This window comes from Callospermophilus lateralis, chromosome 7 (genome assembly GCF_048772815.1).
Source record: "Callospermophilus lateralis isolate mCalLat2 chromosome 7, mCalLat2.hap1, whole genome shotgun sequence".
NCBI lineage: Eukaryota > Metazoa > Chordata > Mammalia > Rodentia > Sciuridae > Callospermophilus > Callospermophilus lateralis.
Window position 1 is genome coordinate 1,388,350 of NC_135311.1, and position 20,800 is coordinate 1,409,149.

Below are 20,800 nucleotides of genomic sequence, written 5' to 3' on the forward strand. Positions count from 1 at the left end.
GAGGTGCGGAGAACCAATGCGAAGAGGAAAAACCGATATCCTCTGCCAGGGAGAGCAGAGCTTCGGGGCGTCTTTGGGAATCCTGCGGCGAGCACTAGAAATCCGCCCAGACCCCTGGGGCGGGGCTTGAAGGAAAAATAGGCCTGGAGGCCAGGCTGGGATGAATGGTAGACACAGTGAGAGAGCTCATTTGTCCCATCACCTTATTTTATCGATGTAGATGAGGAAACTGGCTCGGAGAAATGATGTGACTTGCCAAAGATCACATGGAAATTGGTGATGGAACTAAAACAAGAAAAACTACTGACATTTAATGAGCCTACAGTATGTCATATGCCTTAGTGCATTGTTGTACTTAATAATCACAATCACAACCAGTTTTTATTATTATTTTATGAATAAAGAAACTGACACATAGGGAAGTTAAATTGCCCAAAATTAAATAGCTAGGAAATGACAAGGGGCAGGGAGGCAGGGAGGCTCAGACATAGGTATTCTGATGCCCAATATTTTCATCTTTTCATCATGTCACATTGTTGGGTAAATTTCTGATTCCACCAATCCTAAGGAAGAGAGTAAGATAGTAGAGCGGGTGTCTCCCTTTATCCCACTGGAGTGAGAAAAAGCCTGAATATATGCAGAAAAAACAGTAAACTGAGAAATTCAGGAAACAGGTTAGGAAAGGCACCCTTGTTCAAAGAGTCTGTCTGGATTCCTCTTTTTATCTCACACATGGACACACATCATACACATTACACATCACTTGTCAGTTGACTATGTACCATTTTTAATTAGGTGAAGTTTTTGCTAACCACCTCCCCGGCCCAAAAATCTCTCCTACAGTGACTCAGAAATAAAGATAGCCCATAGAGGTAAAAAGTAGAAGAAAATGAACGCAAAAGACTTAGTGAAATGAAAATTAGCCCCCGAGTAAAAACTGAGTCGACAAGAAATAGGAAGCTAGAAAAGGAGACAGTTCATCTACTGAACTATACTGTTGATGGTGGAGGGAGGCACTCTGTGTAGGAATCTTAAGGAATTTAAGGGTGGACACAGGGGAGACTGGAGGAAATGACAGCCTGTCAAATGCTTAAAACCTTCAGGATCCCTGCCTTTTCTTCTACTGTTGGTCAATTGGTCTCCTGAAAAGACAGTAACTATAACCTCTGAGTAATCTCCTGGATCATTGTAGCTATACATTAGTATCACCCTCCCTCCACACTTCCTTATTCCCCACGCCCCAGGCAGAAGTGACAAAACAGAGACTTCTGAACACATTTATTTGATATGTCAAGTGGAGTGAGGAGTGATTTAGAACTACTCCCCACTTCTACTTGTGGGAGTGTTCATAAGCTCAGACAGACAGTAGAGCAGCTTAGAGCCCATGACCCACCCCTTGGGAAAATGAGACACCCTGTTGTAGTGTTTGAGAGAACAGGGTGGGAATAAAAAGTAGGAAGGTGAGAGCACGAAAGAGCAGCACTGAGACTGGGAGTTGCTGCAGGAACCCCAAGAAGTGAAGAGATATCCTGAAAAGTGTTTGGGGTTGGAAGCAGGGTGTGAACAAGGAGCCAGGCCTGGAGAGAGAAGCAAAACCTGCAAAATGGAGTGGGAAATTCATGAGAAAGTAGAGTGTGCAAAATCATGATAGGCTGTGTTGCAGGGCATACATGGAAAGCAAGGGATTGCTTCTGCAGGAGGGCAAAGATCTAGGAGAATACCCATAAGTAGAGGTCCTTACTGCTTCTGAACAAATGCAAGTGAGTTTGGACCCTAGCACAAGTGGTCCTCTGTGTTTATTGGTGTGCTGTGCCTGTGGGTATTCAAGTCATCCCACAGGCTTGTGAAATGACCAGGGCATGAATTCTTATGTCTGTAATCCAGTTAATGGAGTACTTATCCTTCCTTGCTAATAAGTTTGCTGTGCTTGTGGACACGTTTACCCATGTGTACGTGCATCGTGCCATAAGCACATGCAAGAGATCCCTGTGTCCAAGGTATGCGTAAGAGCTGGTTCTCCAATCTGTCCCATCAATGTCTGATCCCCGCCCTCCTTGGCTCCTCCCACTTAGCTCAACGCCCGGATTCCCCGGGCCCGCCTAGGCTTTGGAAGCCCCCCAGCAGGCGGATCTGCTCAGTCTGCATGGAGTGGCGTCTCACCAACTTGCGCTTGGTCCTGGGAGAGCCGGGCACCCCGGGGTGGGGAGGGGCAGGCAGTGAAGGCGCCCGACCTCCGGGTTGGGGGCGAATGTCGGGGATGGGGGGGTGGGGACTGACGTTGAGTGGGGGCAGGAAACCCGGCCGCGTTTGGGAGATGTGGTCCAGGAGCAGCGTCCCTGAGCCCCTCCGTTCCAGCAGCCCGGGACTCCGCCTCCGCCCGCTCAGCGGAGACACAGCCCCGGGCAGACTTTCCTGGGACTGACGCGGGGAGGGAACCGAGCCGGCTGGAGGGAGGGTCAGCGGGGAGGCGCTGTATCGGCGACGTTCGAGGGACAGTCGACTGGACTCAGGCGAATCAGGGCAAAGATGTCCCGGGGTGTCGAGCTCCACCGGCTCCATGCGGCTCAGTTTTTGGCGTAGCCCTGAAGGGGGACCAGACTCTTGAGCCTCGGGCGCCGTGTTTCGGCGAGAGAGAGGACCTCCGCCAGTCACTTTTTCCGCCCAAGGGGGAGGATCCTCCGGGCCTTCCGTGCTGTGACGTCGGGAAAGACGGGGTCGACCCGTCAGAGTCAGACCATTGAATTCCGCGGTCAGGCGCTCGATCCCGGGTCTTCCTTCGGCAGGAGGGACAGGTTGAGGCGGAGCCACTAGGCCCCAGGGCTCGGAGTTAAGCCTTTTGAGTGGTTTAGGGGGATGTCGAGGCGGTTTGGGGAGCGGCTCAGAAGGGGAGGGGTCATCAGGGGGCTTAGGAAGAGGGAATTCAAACACGTCCCGCTTCTCCTCTTCTTCCTGGGCGCGAGGGGATAATAATCCTCGTCCTCCTGCAGTTTGCAATTGGATTTCCGAAGGCGACGTGCAGACCCCAGGGCTAGGAGGAGCGGGAGCAGGGTCCTCCACCCCGGGGGACGGTGGGGAATTGAGATACTGCCGGGTCTTCTTGGTGCCCGAGGGCGAGGTATCCGTGGTTATAATGATGACCTCCGTGCCCTTGGCCTTGCAGGCGTCCAGGAGTGTCGCAAGGGTCTCGCGGTCTCCGCGGTCCAGGGCATGGACAAGCGCCGAGGCGCCTGCGTGATCTCGGACTGAGGGATCTGCGCCGTGGGCAAGGAGCAACGAGGCCACTGCGGCACCCCCACCCCCGGCGCAAGCGTGCATGAGCGCGGTGCGCCCTAGGCGGTCTGCGATGTTGGGGTCTGCGCCTTGCTCCAAGAGGTAGCGTACCATGCGCGCCTTATTCTGGGGGTCGTCGTAGCGGGCCCGACAGGCCGCCATTAGCGCAGTCTCCCCCTGGGCATCACCCTCATTCACGTATGCTCCTCCCTCCAGAAGCAAACGGGCCAAGCGTAGCTTACCCTGACCCACGGCCCGAAGAAGAGCGTGTCCTTCGGTGTGCAGCATAGCTGCGGCTGGGGCGAAAGCACCGATAGAACGGGGACCGGGACCTGCCGAGGACGGCTAGGGATCTGGGGCTTGTGGCTGGCAGAGGCCTGAGGTCTCAGAGGTGAAGCCTATCCCTGCGAGAAAGAGAGAGATTTTATTGACAGATTCAGTAGGGAAACTGAGGCACCGGGTGTGAGGCGGGAGAAATCCAAAGCCTACAGCCCTTCCTCTAACTATCCTGCCTTTGAGCCGCCCCTTCCCCCAGCGCATGCCTGAGGAGGTGGGAAGGAGGCACCCGCACCAAAGGATGAGCGCGTGCAAATATGTACGTGCACGCGCAGGGATATTCGCACCCCCAACCTCACCCCTCGGCTTATCAGACCTTTCCAGCATCCCCCTTTTCTTAGCCACACTTGGAATCCCCCTTTCTAGGATGCTGAACGCCACCCACCCACACATATGCACCGGTACAGTCACACACCACATTTCCATTCCTAATCTCTTTTAGGTTGCCACAACCCCTAAAATTGAGTAGGGGTAGGAAAACATCTTGCGTTTAAGACCTAAAAGGGATGGAGGAATAATTGGGGATTTCTATTTCCCCTGATATACTCCCCATCACTCCATGCTCTTTTCCCTTCCAGATTGTGAGCCCAAATAGATACCTGAATGTCCGCAGAATTTCTGCCAGGCCAGGATTGGAGACGCGGCCATGGAGCAGCTGGAATGCAGGAGCCGAGTTCCAGGGGGCTCATATGGCGTGGTGGTGGTGGGGGGTGCCCGGATTCCCCTGGTGTCAGTATCTGCGCCCCAGCGCCGGATCCTGGTCCCTCCTCCCGGTGCGCCCCGGGCACAGCGCCGGCTCTGGAGGAGAGAAGCTGGGGGGGGGGGGGGGCGGAGCTCTGCTGTGCTATTTATAGCCCAGTCTCTGCGGGTGGGGGCGTCGGCACCAAACTGCTCCCCACCCATGCACACATAAACCCTGAAAAACCTAGAGACTGCAGTCCTGACTTCCCTGTCTCAGCCGACCTCCCCCAGCCCCAGCAAACCCAAGCATTCCTTAGGAGACTCCTCTGCGACCTATACAGCGAGCGTTCAGATTCTTCGCGGAGCTTCAGCAGATCTCCACTCAGTGTGTTTATGCGCTCCTGTGCGCCAGACCTGACTGCCACACACGGCATATGGCACACGATTGCAGAGGGGTGGAGGGCGGCGATTAAGACCCACATCGGCATCCACACTGCAGAGAGTCTGGCTGTCTTCATGCCAGGGAAACATGGTCCAGCCTGGAGTTAGACACAGCAGTACAGCCCCAGTCCGGTCCTCACACCACAGAGAATACACACCTTCAGCTCCCTTATTTAGAGCTCCTAGATGAGTGTGAAGATGATGGATATCCCGGGCATTTTTAGATAGGGCAAGGGTCATTCCCAGACACCTCTTTCCCCTGCGCGGGAAGCGGGGGCGGGGATAGGAAAGGGGCAGGGAGATGAGCAAAGCATGTCACGCACACCCTCTTTCATTGTATCTCTTTGCTCTCGATCTTGCTTAGACTCATTTTTTCCATCTTGTTGGAAGGTCCCTGTCCGAATCACTCTGTCTTCTCTATTCCTGTTTGTCACTATTGGTCTCTCTCACTGTCTGCCTCTCCTTGCCACCTGCCCTGTCTCCATGGTTACCACAGCTTCCATCTGCATATTTTAGGAATGAGTTTGTGTCCAGCTGGAAGACACCAAATGAAATGGGGGATGAAAAAAATCTGAAGATTTGTAAGTTTCACCAGGGTCCTAGATAATTCGGAGGCTGGAGGCCCCCAGACAGAAGACACTAAAAATAAAGTTCCTGGGTAAAGGAGAGAGAAAAATATTTACAGCATAACTATTAATTTTTACTAGTTACTGATGGCAAATATGTACCAAGTGCCTCATATATCATATTTCCAATTCTTCACAACTCTGTAAGAGCTACAATCTTCTTGTAAAACATGATATAACAAGGTTAAGCAAGTTCTCCGGAGCTTCCCAGCTATGTTTTTGTTCTATTCCAAAGACGGCACTTTCCACTTCACCTACCTACAGCCTCCCAGTCTATTTTCTCTGATATCTGGGATATTCTTGTAGACTGACTCCTAGATTCTATCTCCACTACCTTCCCTCGGTTTCTGTCCTCTGTGAAAGTACGACTCCTCCTTCACCCCCCGCCCTTTAGGGACTAAGGGGTTTGGAAAGCAGTAGAAAATGCAGAAAACACAGGCCTTTACCCTGGTTCCCCAAACCTTCTTTCCACCTTTTCATAGACTTGGCAGCAACCCACAGAAATAACGTTTTTAGAAAAAGAAGCGTCCACTGGTGGCGCTGGAGAAGGTGGTGTAGGATTGAAGGGAAGGCTGGAATAATGGAGGAGAGGCCAAACTGTGAAGTCAGAGTCACAAAGAGACTTGATTCCTAAAGAGTAGCTTTCAAGGGGTTCATTTCTCTTTAGAAGCTTTCCTTTTTCGGCCTCTCAACAGAGTCCCTCGATGATATATGAGAGGGGGTTCTCTCTGAGAATGCCTGCTGGCCAGGCGCACCTCTAACTGCGGAGAAGACGGCAGTAAGCAACCCCCGCTAATTCTGCAGCCGCACCCCTCGGGGCGGCCAGCTCCCGGGCCCTAGTTCCGGCGGCCTGCTTCGCCCCCTCCCTCCTGCGTCTGGGTTTCACGGGGGCGGCCCTCCCTCCCAGGCTTCTACGAGATTGGCCGCGAGGACCCACCAATCGCGAGCTCCGGGAGGACCCACCAATCGCGAGCTCCGGGAGGACCCACCAATCGCGAGCTCCGGGAGGCGGGCTCAGAGCGCCGCCGGTTTGAGGAAGACGAGCCAATTTGAGTTGGCCGCGCCGTGCGCTCCGCGTGCGGGAGGGGCTGCGAGGCGAGGTCCGGCCCGGCGATTGGCCGCTTGGGTCCCACGCTCCCAGAACTGGTTCCCCGGGCCGGCTGGGGACCGACGCCGCTTCCGGCAGCCTGTTGGGTCGCCCTCTGGCCCCTTAGCTCCTCTGGTGGGCGCCGGAGGCTGTGTCGGTCGTACGGCAGAGAACCGTAAGTTGTACCCCCTTCACGGGGAGGGGGCTGAGGCCAAAGTGGAAAGGCTCGCTCCTGTCTCTCTTTGCTTCGGCCTCACCTCCGTGAACCTCCTGATATCCTCCCCTTAATCCGTCAAGACGTAGCTGAGACACCACCTCCTACCTGTGGCTTTCCTGGACGGCTTTTCTTGCAGAACTCGTTTGTCCCAGTCGATGGTAGTATTCTGCGCGTGCCTCTATTAGGGTGCACTCTCTGACAGTGCTTCTGTTTTAAATCATTTGATTTGATTTGATTTCAGTTGTTAATGGATCTTTATTTTATTTATTTATGTGCGGCGCTGAGAATTGAACCTGTTGCCGCGCACATGCCGGGCAAGCACTCTGCTACTGAGCTGCCATCCCTGCCCCTCTGAGAGAGTGTCTGTTCCTCTTAGATCATAAGGTTTTGTAGGGCAGGTTCTAGTACTTAATACAGAGTGCCCAGTGAGCGTTAATTGAATGGGATTGATTTCTGGATACTAGCACTCTCGGGGAGGCAGAATTTAAATTCCTTATATAATTAGGGAACAATAAGAGACTACAGTACATAATTACGGGCTTTTAAATTAGTGGTTCATAGTATTAGCGTTTCATAATTGCTTTCAGAATCCAGAGAAGAAAGAAGGCAAGAACTTGAGGGGAGTCTTTATGCATCACAAGGTCTGAAATTTGGAAAGACTATATAAATCTTGTATTCATTCTACAGATATTTATTGAGCGGCTACTATATGCCAGAAAAATGTTAGACAATGAGAATCATAGTGAATTATTTACTCTAGTTATGCATCGTTCTTTTGATAAACCCTTTTTAATAAATTGTTATTCAGCTTCTATGTAAACATCTTGTGGGGGGGACAGGATTAAAGGCAGGTCCTCTTGAATGCTAAGCATGCACTCTGCCACCAAGCTACACACCCAGACCCCCCCCCCCTTTTTTAAATATTTTTTCAAGTTGTTGATGGACATTTATTTATTTATTTATATGCGGTTCTGAGAATTGAATCCAGTACCTCACACATGCTAGGCAAGGGCTATACCACTGAGTGGTCTGCCACTGTGCTGGCTCCCCTGTTTTTAATGTTTTATATAGAGACCAGGGTCTTGCTGAGTTACTTTAGGACCTTGCTAAATTGCTGAGGCTGGCTTTGAACTCACCCCAGCCGCAGACCCTCTCTTTAATAAAAGAACTCCCTATTTTTCTTTGCAGGTCATTCCATTTTTTTTTTATTGTATTTTTTAGTTATAGTTAGACACAATACCTTTATTTATTTATTTATTTATTTTTATGTGATGCTGAAGATAGAACCCAGGGCCTCACACATGCTAGGCAAGCGCTCTGCCGCTGAGCCACAACCCAAGCCCTCATCATCCCATTTTTGATATTTGTTCTTCAGTCAATATCTAAAAAATTTTCTAAATAATATGTAGCTCAGGAGACCTATCCTAGTTGTAGAAGTCTTTTTTATTTTTTTTTTAGGAGCGAGAGAGAATTTTTTAATATTTATTTTTTAGTTTTCAGCGGACACAACATCTTTGTTTGTATGTGGTGCTGAGGATCAAACCCGGGCCATACACATGCCAGGCGAGCACGCTACCACTTGAGCCACATCCCCAGCCCCTAGTTGTAGCACTCTTAAAAGAAAATCATTCCTTTTATTTATTGATTATAGAAGTTATATGCGTTTATTTCAGAAAATTTGGAAACATAAAGATATAAAGAAAAATGCCCATTATTTCATGGCCCTAATATTAAATGATAAATATTATTAATTTTTTTTTTTAAAGAGAGAGAGAGAATTTTAATTTTTTTTTTCTTTAGTTTTCGGCGGACACAACATCTTTGTCTGTATGTGGTGCTGAGGATCGAACCTGGGACACATGCATTCCAGGCGAGCACGCTGCTGCTTGAGCCACATCCCCAGCCCCTATTATTAATATTTTGATATGTACTATTTCAGTTTCTTTCTCTGTATGTATATACACATACGAAATTGTGTGTATATACATACATATGTATCTTATACATAAATAGGACCATAAACAATAAGTAGAACTTTATATTGTTTCCCCCCACTCTGTATCGTGAACATTTTTCTGCTTTTATTTATTTTTATTTTTTAAAATATTGTTTAGTTGTTAATGGATGTTTATTTTTTTTATTTATGTGGTGCTGAGGATCAAACCCAGTGCCTCACACATTGTAGGCAAGCGCTCTACCACTGAGCCAAAACCCCAGCCCCCTGCTTTTAAATATTATTTCAAGTTATGATTTTTATGGCTACATAATAGTCTAAAATGCTATTTGAGTTTTTTTTTTTTTAGAGAGAATTTTAATATTTATTTTTTAGTTATTTGGCGGACCCAACATCTTTGTTTGTATGTGGTGCTGAGAATCGAACCCCGGCTGCACGCATGCCAGGCGAGCGCGCTACCGCTTGAGCCACATCCCCAGCCCCCTATTTGAGTTTTTTAATTGTTCATTTATTACTGCACCATTGAGGTTATTTCAAAAATTTTGTTTTCATAAGTAGCTCTTTGATGAACATACTTGTATATCTGCTTTTTCGGGTTTTTTTTTTTTTTGTACCAGAGATTTTTACCCAGTGGTGCTTAACCAGTAAGCCACATCCCCAGTCCTTTTTTTTTTTTTTTTTGGTACAGGGATTGAACCAGGGACACTCGACCACTGAGCCACATCTCCAGCCCTGTTTTGTAGTTTATTTAGAGTCAGGGTCTCACTGAGTTGCTTAGGCTGGCTTTGAACTCGTGATTTTCCTGTCTCAGCCTCCAAGCCACTGGGATTACAGGTTTGCGCCACGGTGCTGGCTCCCCAGTCCTTTTTAATGTTTTATATAGAGATGGGGTCTTGCTGAGTTACTTTAGGACCTTGGTAAATTGCTGAGGCTGGCTTTGAACTCACAATCCTGCCTCAGCCTCCTGAGCCGCTGGGATTATAGGCATGCACCACCATACCTGGCTAACTGATGATTTCTTTCGGATAGTTTTTAAAAGTAGGATTATGTATTAAGAATATAAATGTTTAAAAGGCTATTAATTAAAGTGATCCAATTGCTCCCTTGAAAGATTGTTTATAGTCTTTCCAATGAGGTATGAGAGTGTCCTTTCAAAAAAAAAAGGCTAAGTATCACTTACATCTTTGTTACCCTTGTCAATTTGATAGATGCAGAAAGTCCTTATTGACTTTTCTTTTTTTTTTTTTTTTTTTGGTCAATTGCCTGTTCATCTTCTTTGCCCATTTTTTTTTTTTTTTTCCCTGTTGGGATGATTTTTTTTCATTAGGTTTCCCAAGAAATATAATAACAGTGTTAACTTTTTACCTTATTTATGACAAATATATCAACTGCAAATATTAGAGTGCCTAGGGGCTCAGTCCCTGGATCAGTTCCTTTAGGAATCTCACAGTTTAATGGGTTGAAATATCATTTATAGGTCAGGAATGGTGGTCCATGCCTATAATCCCAGCTATTTGGGAGTCTGAGGCAGGAGCATCATAACTCTGAGGACAGCCTTAACAACTTAATGAGACCCTGTTTCAAAATAAAAATGGCTGGGGAAATAGCTCAGTAGTAGTGCTACTGGATTCAATTCTCAGTACCACAACAAACAAACCAGAAATAATCATATATAGGCTTATGACTCCACCAGAATAAACTCCACGTAAACCTTGTGGGAGCAGCAGTTTTGTTTTTTGCTTTTGGTCCTTTTTGCTCACTTTTATATCACTACCACTTAGAACAATGCCTGGTACATAATAGGCATTCAATAAATATTTATTGAATGAATTAAGGTTATAGTATTTATTAGCCCCATTTTATAGATGAGGAAACAGGTTTGGAGATAATAAATAAATTGCTAACATTTATACCTAGGAAATGACAAAACTGGGATTCAAATCCATGTTCTTACTCATTACAGTTACTGCCTTCGTCATCTTTGATGTATATGTTGATGTTTTTCTGTTTGTGTTGTTGCAACTTTCTTTTTAGTAAATTCTACCACAATACACAGTTGTGCGTTACTGGGAATGAGAATAGCATATATGAGATGTTATCATTTGGGGGAAGGCTGAGTACAAGGTAAGCACTAGAGAAGGTCCATGTTAAAGGGGAGCGGATTGGAACCAGATTATGGGAGACCTTAAATATCCTCAAGAATTTAGGCTCTATCCCCGTATTAAGTTAGTAGAGACCCATTATAGATTCCTGAGCTGAACGGGGAGATGAATGGTTTATAGTTTCCAACTACCAGTTTATAGCCTAGAGTAAATAAATTTTGTCTTCTCTCTGAGCCTTTCCTCCCAGCATCCTTGGAGGTCACTCATTTAAATGGAAATGGAGTCAGATTTGTCTAACCTCCAAGCTCATGGCCTTGTCTTGACTCCCCACTGCTTTGCAATCAGTGCAGTTCCCACCTCCTCTGCTAGAACTGTCTGTCAAGCAGAAGGGTCCCTAAACCAGTGCTTTTTCCCTTGAAAGGGACTGTAGATACAATGAGAAATTCTTATTCTCTCTCTAGTCTCCATGACACCCTCCCTCCCCTAGTATGTTCTCTTTAAATAGATATAATTTTTTCCTCATACTTTTTATGTAAATTTTCCTCACTATTTATGTATAAGATACATATGTATGTATATACACACAGAGAAAGAAACTGAAATAGTATATATCAAAATATTAATAATACTTATCACTTAATATTAGGGCCATGAAATAATGGGCATTTTTCTTTATATCTTTATGTTTCCAAATTTTCTGAAATAAATGCATTTTACCTCTATAATCAGTAAATAAAAGGGATGATTTTGGGGCTGGGTTTGTGGCTCAGTGGTAGAGCGCTTGCCTGGCATGCATAAGACACCGGGTTCATCCCCAGGAACCACATAAAAATAAACAAATAATATAAAGGTATTGTGTCCATCTATGACTACACAAATATTTTTTTTTAAAGGGATGATTTTCTCTTAAAAGTGCTACAATATAATTTTTCCCTCACATTAGGCTTAAAACTTTCTGGATTACCCAGATACATTTTCCCATCTTTTCCTTCCAGCTACAGATTATTAATCTTACCAACTAGTTGGTAAGTAAGTTTAAATTTATCATTACAAAAGCAATATTTATTCAGTATAGGGAAAACATTTAAATCCATATACCTAAAACAAATATCCCCATCACCTCAAATAAATCAATGTTAATTTTTAGTGTATATCTTTCAAGAACAACTTTTTAAAAAAAATGTATTTTTTTTTAGTTGTAGATGGACACAATATCTTTATTTAATTTTTATGTGGTGCTGAGGATCAAACCCAGGGCCTCATGCATGCCTGGTGAGCCCCAGCCCCAAGAACAACTTTTTAATTTATTTGTCTGTATGTATTTTTGACAAAACAAATTATTTTCTACATATTGTCTTTTTTTTTTTCATCAACTAATCTTTTGGTGAATTTCAAGTTGCTACTCACTTTAATGAAATAGATCTTACTTTTAGAACAGTTTTAGATTTACAGAAAAACTAAACATATAGTATCTAGAGTTCCCCATATGTTCCTGGCACATACTTTCATACTTTCCTTATTACCAGCATTGTACATTAGTATAGTGCATTTGTTACAATTAATGAAACAATATTGATATGTTATTATTATGCAGGTCACTCTTTTCATGTATCAGGATATTAGTTGAAATGTCTCCTTAGGCTCCTCTGGGCTGTGACAGTTTCTCAGACTTTCCTGTTTTTGATGACCTTGGCAGTTTTAAGGAGTAATAGTCTGGTGTATTATAAGATGACCCTCTGTTGGAAGTTGGTGTTTTTCTCATATTAGACTGAAGTGAGTTGTTCTGTTGTCGTTATTATTTTCTTCCAGTACTGGGGATTAAACTCAGAGGTGCTTTACCACTGAGCTACATCCCCAACCTTTTTAAATTTTCTACTTTGAGGCAGGGTCTCACTAAGTTGCTGAGGCTGGCTTCAAACTTGCAATCCTCCTGCCTTAGCCTCCTGAGTCATTGGGATTACAGGTGTGCATCACTGCACCTAGGGAGGTGATGGGGTTTTGAGGGGATAACCACAGAGATAAGAGTACCATTTTATCATATCATATTAGGGACACATCTGTCGACATGATTACAGTTGATGATGTTAACTTTGGTCACCTGGCTGAAATAATACTTGTTCATCTCTCTATTGTAAAGTCATTCCCTACCCTCTAGCTTTCCAAATGGTTTTGAACAAAAATTTCTATATGGACGAGAGGTGGGAGGGAAAGGGAGAGAGAAGGGAAATTGCATGGAAATGGAAGGAGATCCCCATGGTTATACAAAATTACATACAAGAGGAAGTGAGGGGAAAAGGGGAAAAAAAGGGGGGGAGAAATGAATTACAGTAGATGGGGTAGAGAGAGAAGATGGGAGGGGAGAGGAGGGGAGGGGGGATAGTAGAGGATAGGAAAGGCAGCAGAATACAACAGACACTAGTATGGCATTATGTAAATCAGTGGATGTGTAACCAATGTGATTCTGCAATCTGTACACGGGGTAAAAATGGGAGTTCATATCCCACTTGAATCAAAGTGTGAAATATGATATGTCAAGAACTATGTAATGGGGCTGGGGATGTGGCTCAAGTGGTAGCGCACTCGCCTGGCATGCGTGCGGCCCGGGTTCGGTCCTCAGCACCACATACAAACAAAGATGTTGTGTCCACCGAAAACTAAAAAATAAATATTAAAAAATTCTCTCTCTCTCACTCTCTCTTAAAAAAAAAAAAAAAGAACTATGTAATGTTTTGAACAACCAACAATAAAAATTAAAAAATAAAATAAAATATTTTCATTTCAATTCAAAAAATTTTCTATATATAGTCCACAATTAAGGAATGAGGAGTTATGCTCCTCTCCCTTTTAGAGTGGAGTATCTACATAATTTATTTTTGGAATTTTGCATGAAAGATTTGTCTTTTCTCCCCCATGTATTAATATATTCAGTCATTTATGCTCTTGTAGTTTCATGGATGATTATTTTATACTTTGAGGTTATAATCCAATATGAATTCATATCATTTCTCAAATTATTCCAGTTTTGGCCATTAGGAGCTCCTTTAGTTGGATGATCACGCCCCTTTGACAGCCCCATCAATGTGTGTGTGATTGTGGAGCACTTCTTTACTTTCTGGCACCTTGAGATATTCCTGGTTCATTTTATTTCTTTCCTGCCCAGTCCTAAATTCAACCATTTCTCCTAGGAGCCCTGTTTTTTTTTTTTTTTTTTTTAAATGGGAAAATGGTATTAGAAACCAAGATCGGAGTGTTGAGTGTGCTTATTGGTGTGAGATATGGTTCCCCAGCCTAGCTACCTATGACTGGCTCCTCAGGATTGATAGCAAGAGGCAGAGTCCAGTTCAGTGCAAAGAGAAACTTTCTATTCATTAGAGTTGATTCACACTGGTAGGAGCTACCTGGGGGAAGAATGCATATCTTCTCTTTAGGAAAATACCACCAGAAACTGAATAGTAATTTACAGAGTGGAGCTGTACATTGGGAGGGGTTTGGATTAGATGACCTCTAAGGGTCTTTCCAGTTGCAAGTTTCTGTGTGCTTACAAGTGCTATTCAAAAGATCAGTTTGAGCTGGCTGCAGTGGCACATGCCTGCAATCCCAGTTACTCGGGATGCTGAGGCAGAAGGATAGCAAGCAAGGCCATCCTGGGCAACTTCCCAAAACTGTCTCAAAATAAAAAATAAAAAAGTACTGTGGGTGTAGCTCAGTGGTAGAGTGCGTCTGGGTTCAATTCAGTGCTACAATAAATAAATAAATATATAAATAAATAAGATCACTTTGATTATGTCTTTCTTCCTGTGGTTGACAACGAGATTCCTCTGGTGATTCGATTCATTCTTGTGTCCCCACAGTGCTTGGCACACTACCTTTTACATGTTAAATACTTAATGAATGTTTTGCTGAAATGCATTCCAGTGGATTAAATTCAGACTTGGTTAGGTTTGAAGATCAGGGAGAGAGAGAATTCAAAAATTATATGTAGAAATATAGGTAATGATATACCCCAAATTGTCTTAGGAATTTATGGAAGTTTCATCCAAACATCTAGTCACTTTCTCCTTTGTGCAGCAGTTAGACTAACTACAGTTATCTGTCCTGTTAAGACTATGTCTCGTCCATGTTTATATTTCCAGAAATACCCTGCCTGACATTGTGTCTTCATGGTCAAGACTTGTTGAGTGCCACTGACTTCAGGTGCAGGGAGAGAAGATTGCCTTGCCCAATCCTTCGCTTCCTGACTCTTCTGTTGTGCTTCTTTTTCTCTTTGTCTTTGTTTTTATCAGGTTTTTCTCACTGGATCTCTGACAATCCAGGCCCCCCTCCACCATGGCCAGCCGGGGTGGGGGCCGGGGTCGTGGCCGGGGCCAGTTGACCTTCAACATGGAGGCCGTGGGCATTGGGAAGGGGGATGCTTTGCCCCCACCCACCCTACAGCCTTCTCCACTCTTCCCTGTGAGTGTTCCCCTCCGTTCCCATGACTCCCATGTGCCCCTGGCCGACTCTGCCTGACCCTGGATTCCTCCGAGGCCACCATAAAACTGTCCTCCTCCCTGCCCTCCCCATCCTCCGCCCTGTCTCTATGCTTTGAAGTCACAGGGATGTTTTTTAGGCCAAAAAAGTGTTTCTCCTTACTTCCCATACTCACAGCTTCCCAGCTTTCAAAATGCTGGGGTGTTCGCCCTTTTTTTTTTTGGCCTCTGCTTATTCAGTGGGAGCATTGGATTAAATTGAGGCGAGAAGCTCTCATAAGTATGTTCTCCAGAATTTTCTCTCTGAACTGACCATGGCTCCTGCCTCCTTAGCCCTTGGAGTTCCGCCCAGTACCTCTGCCTTCAGGAGAGGAAGGGGAATATGTCCTGGCGCTGAAGCAGGAGCTACGAGGGGCCATGAGGCAGCTCCCCTACTTCATCCGTCCAGCTGTTCCCAAGAGAGGTCAGTTGACATGCTAGCATCATGTCTGGATGCTTCCCATGGGCAGTGCCTGTGCTCAGCATCACTACCGGGAGCTAGGGGGATGATGGTAATCACTTCCGTGTCTAAAATACATTTCAGTGTGATTTGTTCTGAGTCTTACAATAGTCCTGGGACAGTGGGAGGTTAAGTATCAAGATCTCATTTCATACGTGTAGATGAGGTGTGTATTAAATTTTAAGCAAAATTTAATAAGCCCCAAACAATCAGAAGGATGCAGGGTCTTTGAGCATCCTTCCTAGGTAAAATAGTAACCCTCTGGCTCGTGGGTCACAGGAGGTAGGTATGGGGGAACTAAAAGAGGAAACTTGGAAGGCTCGGGGCAGGGACCACTTACCAACTGGTATGCAAGTGCAGTGTTGCAGTGTATTGACAGCTGGTGCTTTTCTGCTGGAGTCCAGAAAACTGGGGCTCAGAGAGGTGAAAAACTTTCTAAATTAACCCTGTTAGCAAGGAGAAAAAGACTGAAACACAGGTTTCTTGGTATACTTTCCAGTTCACTACTTTATCTCTTAATATGGTAATGCCTTTGAGCTAAGGGAAAAAGAAATATTGTCATAATTTCAGGTGGCAGAAGGGCAGGTTAGAAGGGTCATCAGGTCCTCCCTGAAGCTGACTCCCTGGGCTTGTGTTGGGATGAGAAGGTAGACCATTTCTTAATGTTGAAAGGGTGAACCCTCAGGAACAATCCTGTTTAAGGGCTCTCAAGGGATAAACCCTGATCCCTTATGTGGAAGCTAGAGAGAAAAAAGGAAAAGAAAGGTGGTGATAGGATCTCATAAAAATCAGAGGGAGGGGCTGGGCTGGGCTCAGCGGTAGCACACTTGCCTAGCATGTGTGAGGCCCTGGGCTCCATTCTCAGCACCACGTGTGTTTATCTATAACTAAAAAAATATTGAAAGAAAAGAAAGTCAGAGGGAGATCAGTAGGAGTTGAGGAAAGAGGGTGGGGCAAGGAGGAATATTAGGGAGTGGTATCGGTTACATTACATTACTGTAGCATGTATATGTTCAAATATGTGATGATGAATCCCACCATTATGTACAATAATGCACCATTAAAAAATATGGAGGAGACAGACATGGAGGCACATGCCTGTAATCTCAGTGACTTGGATTCTGTGGCAGGAGAATCTCAAGTTCAAGGCCAAACTCATCAACTTAGCAAGACCCTCACCAACTTAGTGAGACCCAGTTACTAAAAAGGGGCTGAGGATGTAGCTCAGTGGTAAAGCACTCCTGGGTTCAATCTCCAGTTCAGAAGTAAAAGAGAGAAATAAAACTCTGACCCTTGACCTCTGACTCTTCAGATGTGGAACGTTATTCAGACAAATATCAGATGTCAGGACCAATTGACAGTGCCATTGATTGGAACCCTGGTAGGTGGTGAGCTCTTTCATTGACTGCCCTTCTTTTAAATGCTTGATATGCCTCAAACCACCACCCCACCCTCACCCAAATGTAGCATCTACAAACTAGAACTTTACATATGCTTCAAAACACTCTAAGATTTTTGTCCCCCAAAAATCTCATAAACAACCCTCACTCCTCAGGAGGCATCTAACCCTCAATTTTGTCCTGAGAAACTTTAACCCAACCCCTTCCTTCCTGTCCTTTAAAACCCTCTTTTCTCCTTTAATAGCAGTCATTCATTATTCATTGATGACTCCAGGCAGGGTCCTGTTGACACTCATTTTCATCATTCCCAGATTGGCGGCGTCTACCCCGAGAGCTAAAGATTCGAGTGCGGAAACTACAGAAGGAGAGTAAGTGTATCTGTAAAAGGAGGGAGAGTTTCTTCTGTCCGCTAAAAGGTCTTTTCTCCTAATTCCTATCTGGTCCTAGAGTTTTTGTTAGGTGTCATGATGGCCACATGAGGGCAGCAGAGTGACATGTTCACTGCAGGAGAGTAGAGTGGACGGCAGCCACTATGTGCTTTCTGACCCTTCACCTCTCAATCCCCCCACCAGGGACCACCATTCTGCTCCCCAAGAGGCCCCCTAAGACCACAGAAGATAAAGAAGAAACAATACAGAAATTAGAGGTGAGGAAAAATGTCCGTAGAGAGCTCCTGGGCCCTAGATTTACTCTCTGTCTCTTGCCACATGTTTGCCTTGATTTTTCCCATCTGTGAACTGAATCTGAGTCTCTTCATCTTCATATGAGACCTTGGAAAAAAAGGAGGAAGAAGTGACTTCAGAGGAAGATGAGGAGAAAGAAGAAGAAGAAGAAAAGGAAGAGGAAGAAGAAGAGGAGTACGATGAAGAAGAGCATGAAGAGGTGACAGGGACCTTCCACTTCAGTCCCCCCTCCCTTCCTCTCTGGATTCTCAACTCTTCACACTGCAGATGTTCTTCTCAGAGGGCTTCAGGGCCAAAGGAGAAAATGCCACTGAAGGACAGGGGTTTCCCTTCACTTAGTGTATCCCCAGGCCGTGCTCAAAAATGAACTGCGGGTTGGGTGCAGTGGCACACACCTGCGATCCCAGCAGCACAGGAGGCTGAGGCAGGAGGATCACAAGTTCAAGGCCAGACTTAGCACTTAGCAAGACCTGGTCTCAAAATGAAAATAAAAAGGCCTGGGAGGTATCTCAATGGTAGAACACCCCTGGGTTCAGTCCCCAGTACGGCAAAACAACTACGGCTAGAAGGGATGCTCCAGACCTGGGTGGGGTGATTGGGAGTAAAGGGTTCTGGTACAGAGGGAGGAAGGAGAATGCTGAAGCATGTCTGACTTCTCTTTTTCCATTTCAGGAAACTGACTATATCATGTCATATTTTGACAATGGAGAGGACTTTGGGGGTGATAGTGATGACAATATGGATGAGGCTATATACTGAAGAAAAGCTTGAAACACACCCTGGACCCTCATACTTTTCTTGATTTGGAATAATTGTCCCTATTATTTAGTTTTGTGGACAAAAGAAATCATTTGGTCAGAGTCCACATTACCTATTCAGTCCCTGGAGAAGGAATGATGACCCATAGCATTCTTTTTTACCCCTCTTCTGAAACTTTGTATCACTCTGATTCTTGGGGAAAGGGGCAAGTATCAATGAAGGGAAAGGAGAATGGAAAGAATAACCAGGTTAGAGCTGAGATTGCTGTATGCATACCACTACCTGATTTTTTGTTTTGTTTTTGTGTGTGTACATAATTGGGGGTGGGAACAGGAGGATACGACCAATTTTATATTTTTAAATAAAATGTTTTTTATGTGTCTCCAGAATGATGTCTGGTGAAAGGCTGAAGGGGATGCTGGGCTGAACCTGTCTCTACCTGACAAGAGTCCAGTGGGTACACTGGGTGTTGTAGCCTTCTTGACCCTTGTTTCTTCCCTCCCACCAGCAGATGGGACACATATTCACTATCTAGCCCTGCCAGGGAATATTCAGAAACTCACCTGCAGGGGCTGGTGGTATATGTGTGAGACCCTGGGTCAATCCCCAGCACCACATAAAGATAAATAAACAAATAATAAAGATATTGTGTCCATCTACAGCTAAAATAACTTAAAAGAAAGAAACTCGTCTGCGGGACTGGGGGTGAGTTGCAGAGACCAGCCCATACTCTGAACAGACTGGCCAGCTTCTGAGTTTCTGGTCTTCAGGCCAGAGCTACGTGATCACCTCTGTTCACATGTGTTCCCAAGGACACAGGCCCTGGCTTTCCCACACTTGACCTTGATCGCGCCCTTATTTACAAAGAATGATTACAGCTGCTTTTGTAGGGAGAGTCAAGAAAGCCAGTCGTGGGGAGAGGAGGGGCTGACTGTTGTTGGACATGCTCAGTCCTCTTCTAGTCCCTGGAGACCCCACTTTGAATAGAATGTGTATGCAGAGGGAGCTCCCTAAATATCCTAATCTCCGCTTGCAGAAGCCACAGTTTCTCTTTCGGTCTTTCAATTTGTAGAATTCAGCTAGCCTTCTCATTCCTTTCTTTAAGGAGGGGGTGTAGGCGGTATTGCTTTACAGGAAGTAAGGAGGGTGGAGAGGAAGGGAGTGACTTAGGGACAGTCAGCTCTGAGAGATGCTTTCTCTCCCACAGCTCTCCCCTGGGTGAGGTCACTTCCCTAGACTCTGATTGGCTTCTGAGAAGCCTTAGATGAGCTGATTGGTTCCAGCTACTTGCCACGCAGCTGTCACGAGTAAACTGCATGTCCAGAATAGGAACTGAATAAGGAAACGGGCATACCTGTCTGGGTTGCTATAATAGCAGCCCTACTGAGCATTTGAAAGTCGTAAGGTGTTTGTGGGAGAACCTTCAAGAAGTTCCCCAACTGCATTTAAGCAGGCCATTCCCTGTAGCACCAAGTGGTAGAGATTGGTAATGGAAGGTTAGATATTTCTGACCCCTTTGTAAACCATGAAAAGGAGCTATGACTTCATTGAGGGAAGCCCCTTAAAACTCTAGTTTCAGGAGCTGGGGTTGTGGCTCAAAGGTAGAGCCCTCACCCAGCATGTGTGAAGCACTCGGTTTGATCTTAGCACCACATAAAATAAAATAAAGATATTGTGTCCACCTATAACTAAAAAATATTAAAAAGCAAAGTGTAGTTTCAACGTGGTAGTGTTAGAAGCAACCAAGAAAACAGAAAAGGGAACAGGAATAGAAACAGAACATTCCAGAGTTATTGAGCAATTTGTGATGATTGGTGTGTTTTCTAGTTCTCTGAGGTATGAGTGGAGGAGGGGCAGGGGATCTGTCACTGGGGTTTTTCATGACTACATTTCAGCCTATGATTTTGATTAGGGATAGCTCAGCAGAAAACAAAAGTAAAAGAACCTGAATTTTTTTCCTTTTACCATATTCTGTATATGTACATACACACTGCACACACACCCCGCAGTCCTAACCTGCTCCACTGTATCTGTACTATGGTAGGTTAGAGCCATTCACTAAATCCTGTGTAACCTAGTCTGGGAACAGAGTCTGGACAATAAACAGTGGAGGAGAGCTTGAACCCCATCCCACCTGTACCTCTGCACATGCACACATCCTTTTTCAACCAGGACAAAGGTTGGAATGACCACTTGGGATCAGTTGTACTGCCTCAAAGACAAAGTGTCAGAAAGATTCTTGAACTCTACTCTGTCTGGCCTCCTGCCCTTCCTGG

At 45.3% G+C, this 20,800-nt stretch overlaps 2 protein-coding genes across 5 annotated transcripts; one reads left to right on the top strand and one right to left on the bottom strand.

Moving 5' to 3' along the window:
• Nucleotides 1-388: 388 nt before the first annotated feature.
• Ankrd34a (ankyrin repeat domain 34A) lies at nt 389-5,551 on the bottom strand. Of its 2 annotated transcripts, XM_076861662.1 has the most exons (3): nt 5,220-5,238; nt 4,206-4,826; nt 389-3,674 (listed from the first exon to the last, which is right to left on the bottom strand). In XM_076861662.1, the coding sequence occupies exon 3, from the start codon at nt 3,556-3,558 to the stop codon at nt 2,074-2,076; it is 1,485 nt and encodes a 494-aa protein (XP_076717777.1). In that variant the 5' UTR covers nt 3,559-3,674; nt 4,206-4,826; nt 5,220-5,238; the 3' UTR covers nt 389-2,073. The 2 variants fall into 2 exon arrangements, with proteins under 2 accessions (XP_076717777.1, XP_076717776.1); XM_076861661.1 differs by having other exon boundaries at nt 4,206-5,551.
• Nucleotides 5,552-6,380: 829 nt separating this feature from the next.
• Polr3gl (RNA polymerase III subunit GL) lies at nt 6,381-19,168 on the top strand. 3 transcript variants are annotated; one of them, XM_076861664.1, is made up of 8 exons: nt 6,381-6,616; nt 14,848-15,166; nt 15,517-15,646; nt 16,995-17,063; nt 17,394-17,450; nt 17,655-17,728; nt 17,851-17,964; nt 18,438-19,168. In XM_076861664.1, exons 2-8 carry the CDS (start codon nt 15,041-15,043, stop codon nt 18,522-18,524), a joined length of 657 nt encoding a protein of 218 aa, XP_076717779.1. In that variant the 5' UTR covers nt 6,381-6,616; nt 14,848-15,040; the 3' UTR covers nt 18,525-19,168. The 3 variants fall into 3 exon arrangements, with proteins under 3 accessions (XP_076717779.1, XP_076717778.1, XP_076717780.1); XM_076861663.2 differs by having other exon boundaries at nt 14,998-15,166; XM_076861665.1 differs by lacking the exon at nt 6,381-6,616 and adding an exon at nt 6,623-6,816 and having other exon boundaries at nt 14,998-15,166.
• Nucleotides 19,169-20,800: the final 1,632 nt, after the last annotated feature.

Excerpts from the sequence above, each read along its gene's own strand:
- Ankrd34a (XM_076861661.1), bottom strand. The coding sequence starts at position 3,558 with ATGCTGCACACCGAAGGACACGCTCTTCTTCGGGCCGTGGGTCAGGGT.
- Polr3gl (XM_076861664.1), top strand. The coding sequence starts at position 15,041 with ATGGCCAGCCGGGGTGGGGGCCGGGGTCGTGGCCGGGGCCAGTTGACC. Across the intron at positions 17,064-17,393 it reads TGCCATTGATTGGAACCCTG|ATTGGCGGCGTCTACCCCGA; the intron begins GTAGGTGGTGAG and ends CATCATTCCCAG. Across the intron at positions 17,965-18,437 it reads ATGAAGAAGAGCATGAAGAG|GAAACTGACTATATCATGTC; the intron begins GTGACAGGGACC and ends TTTCCATTTCAG.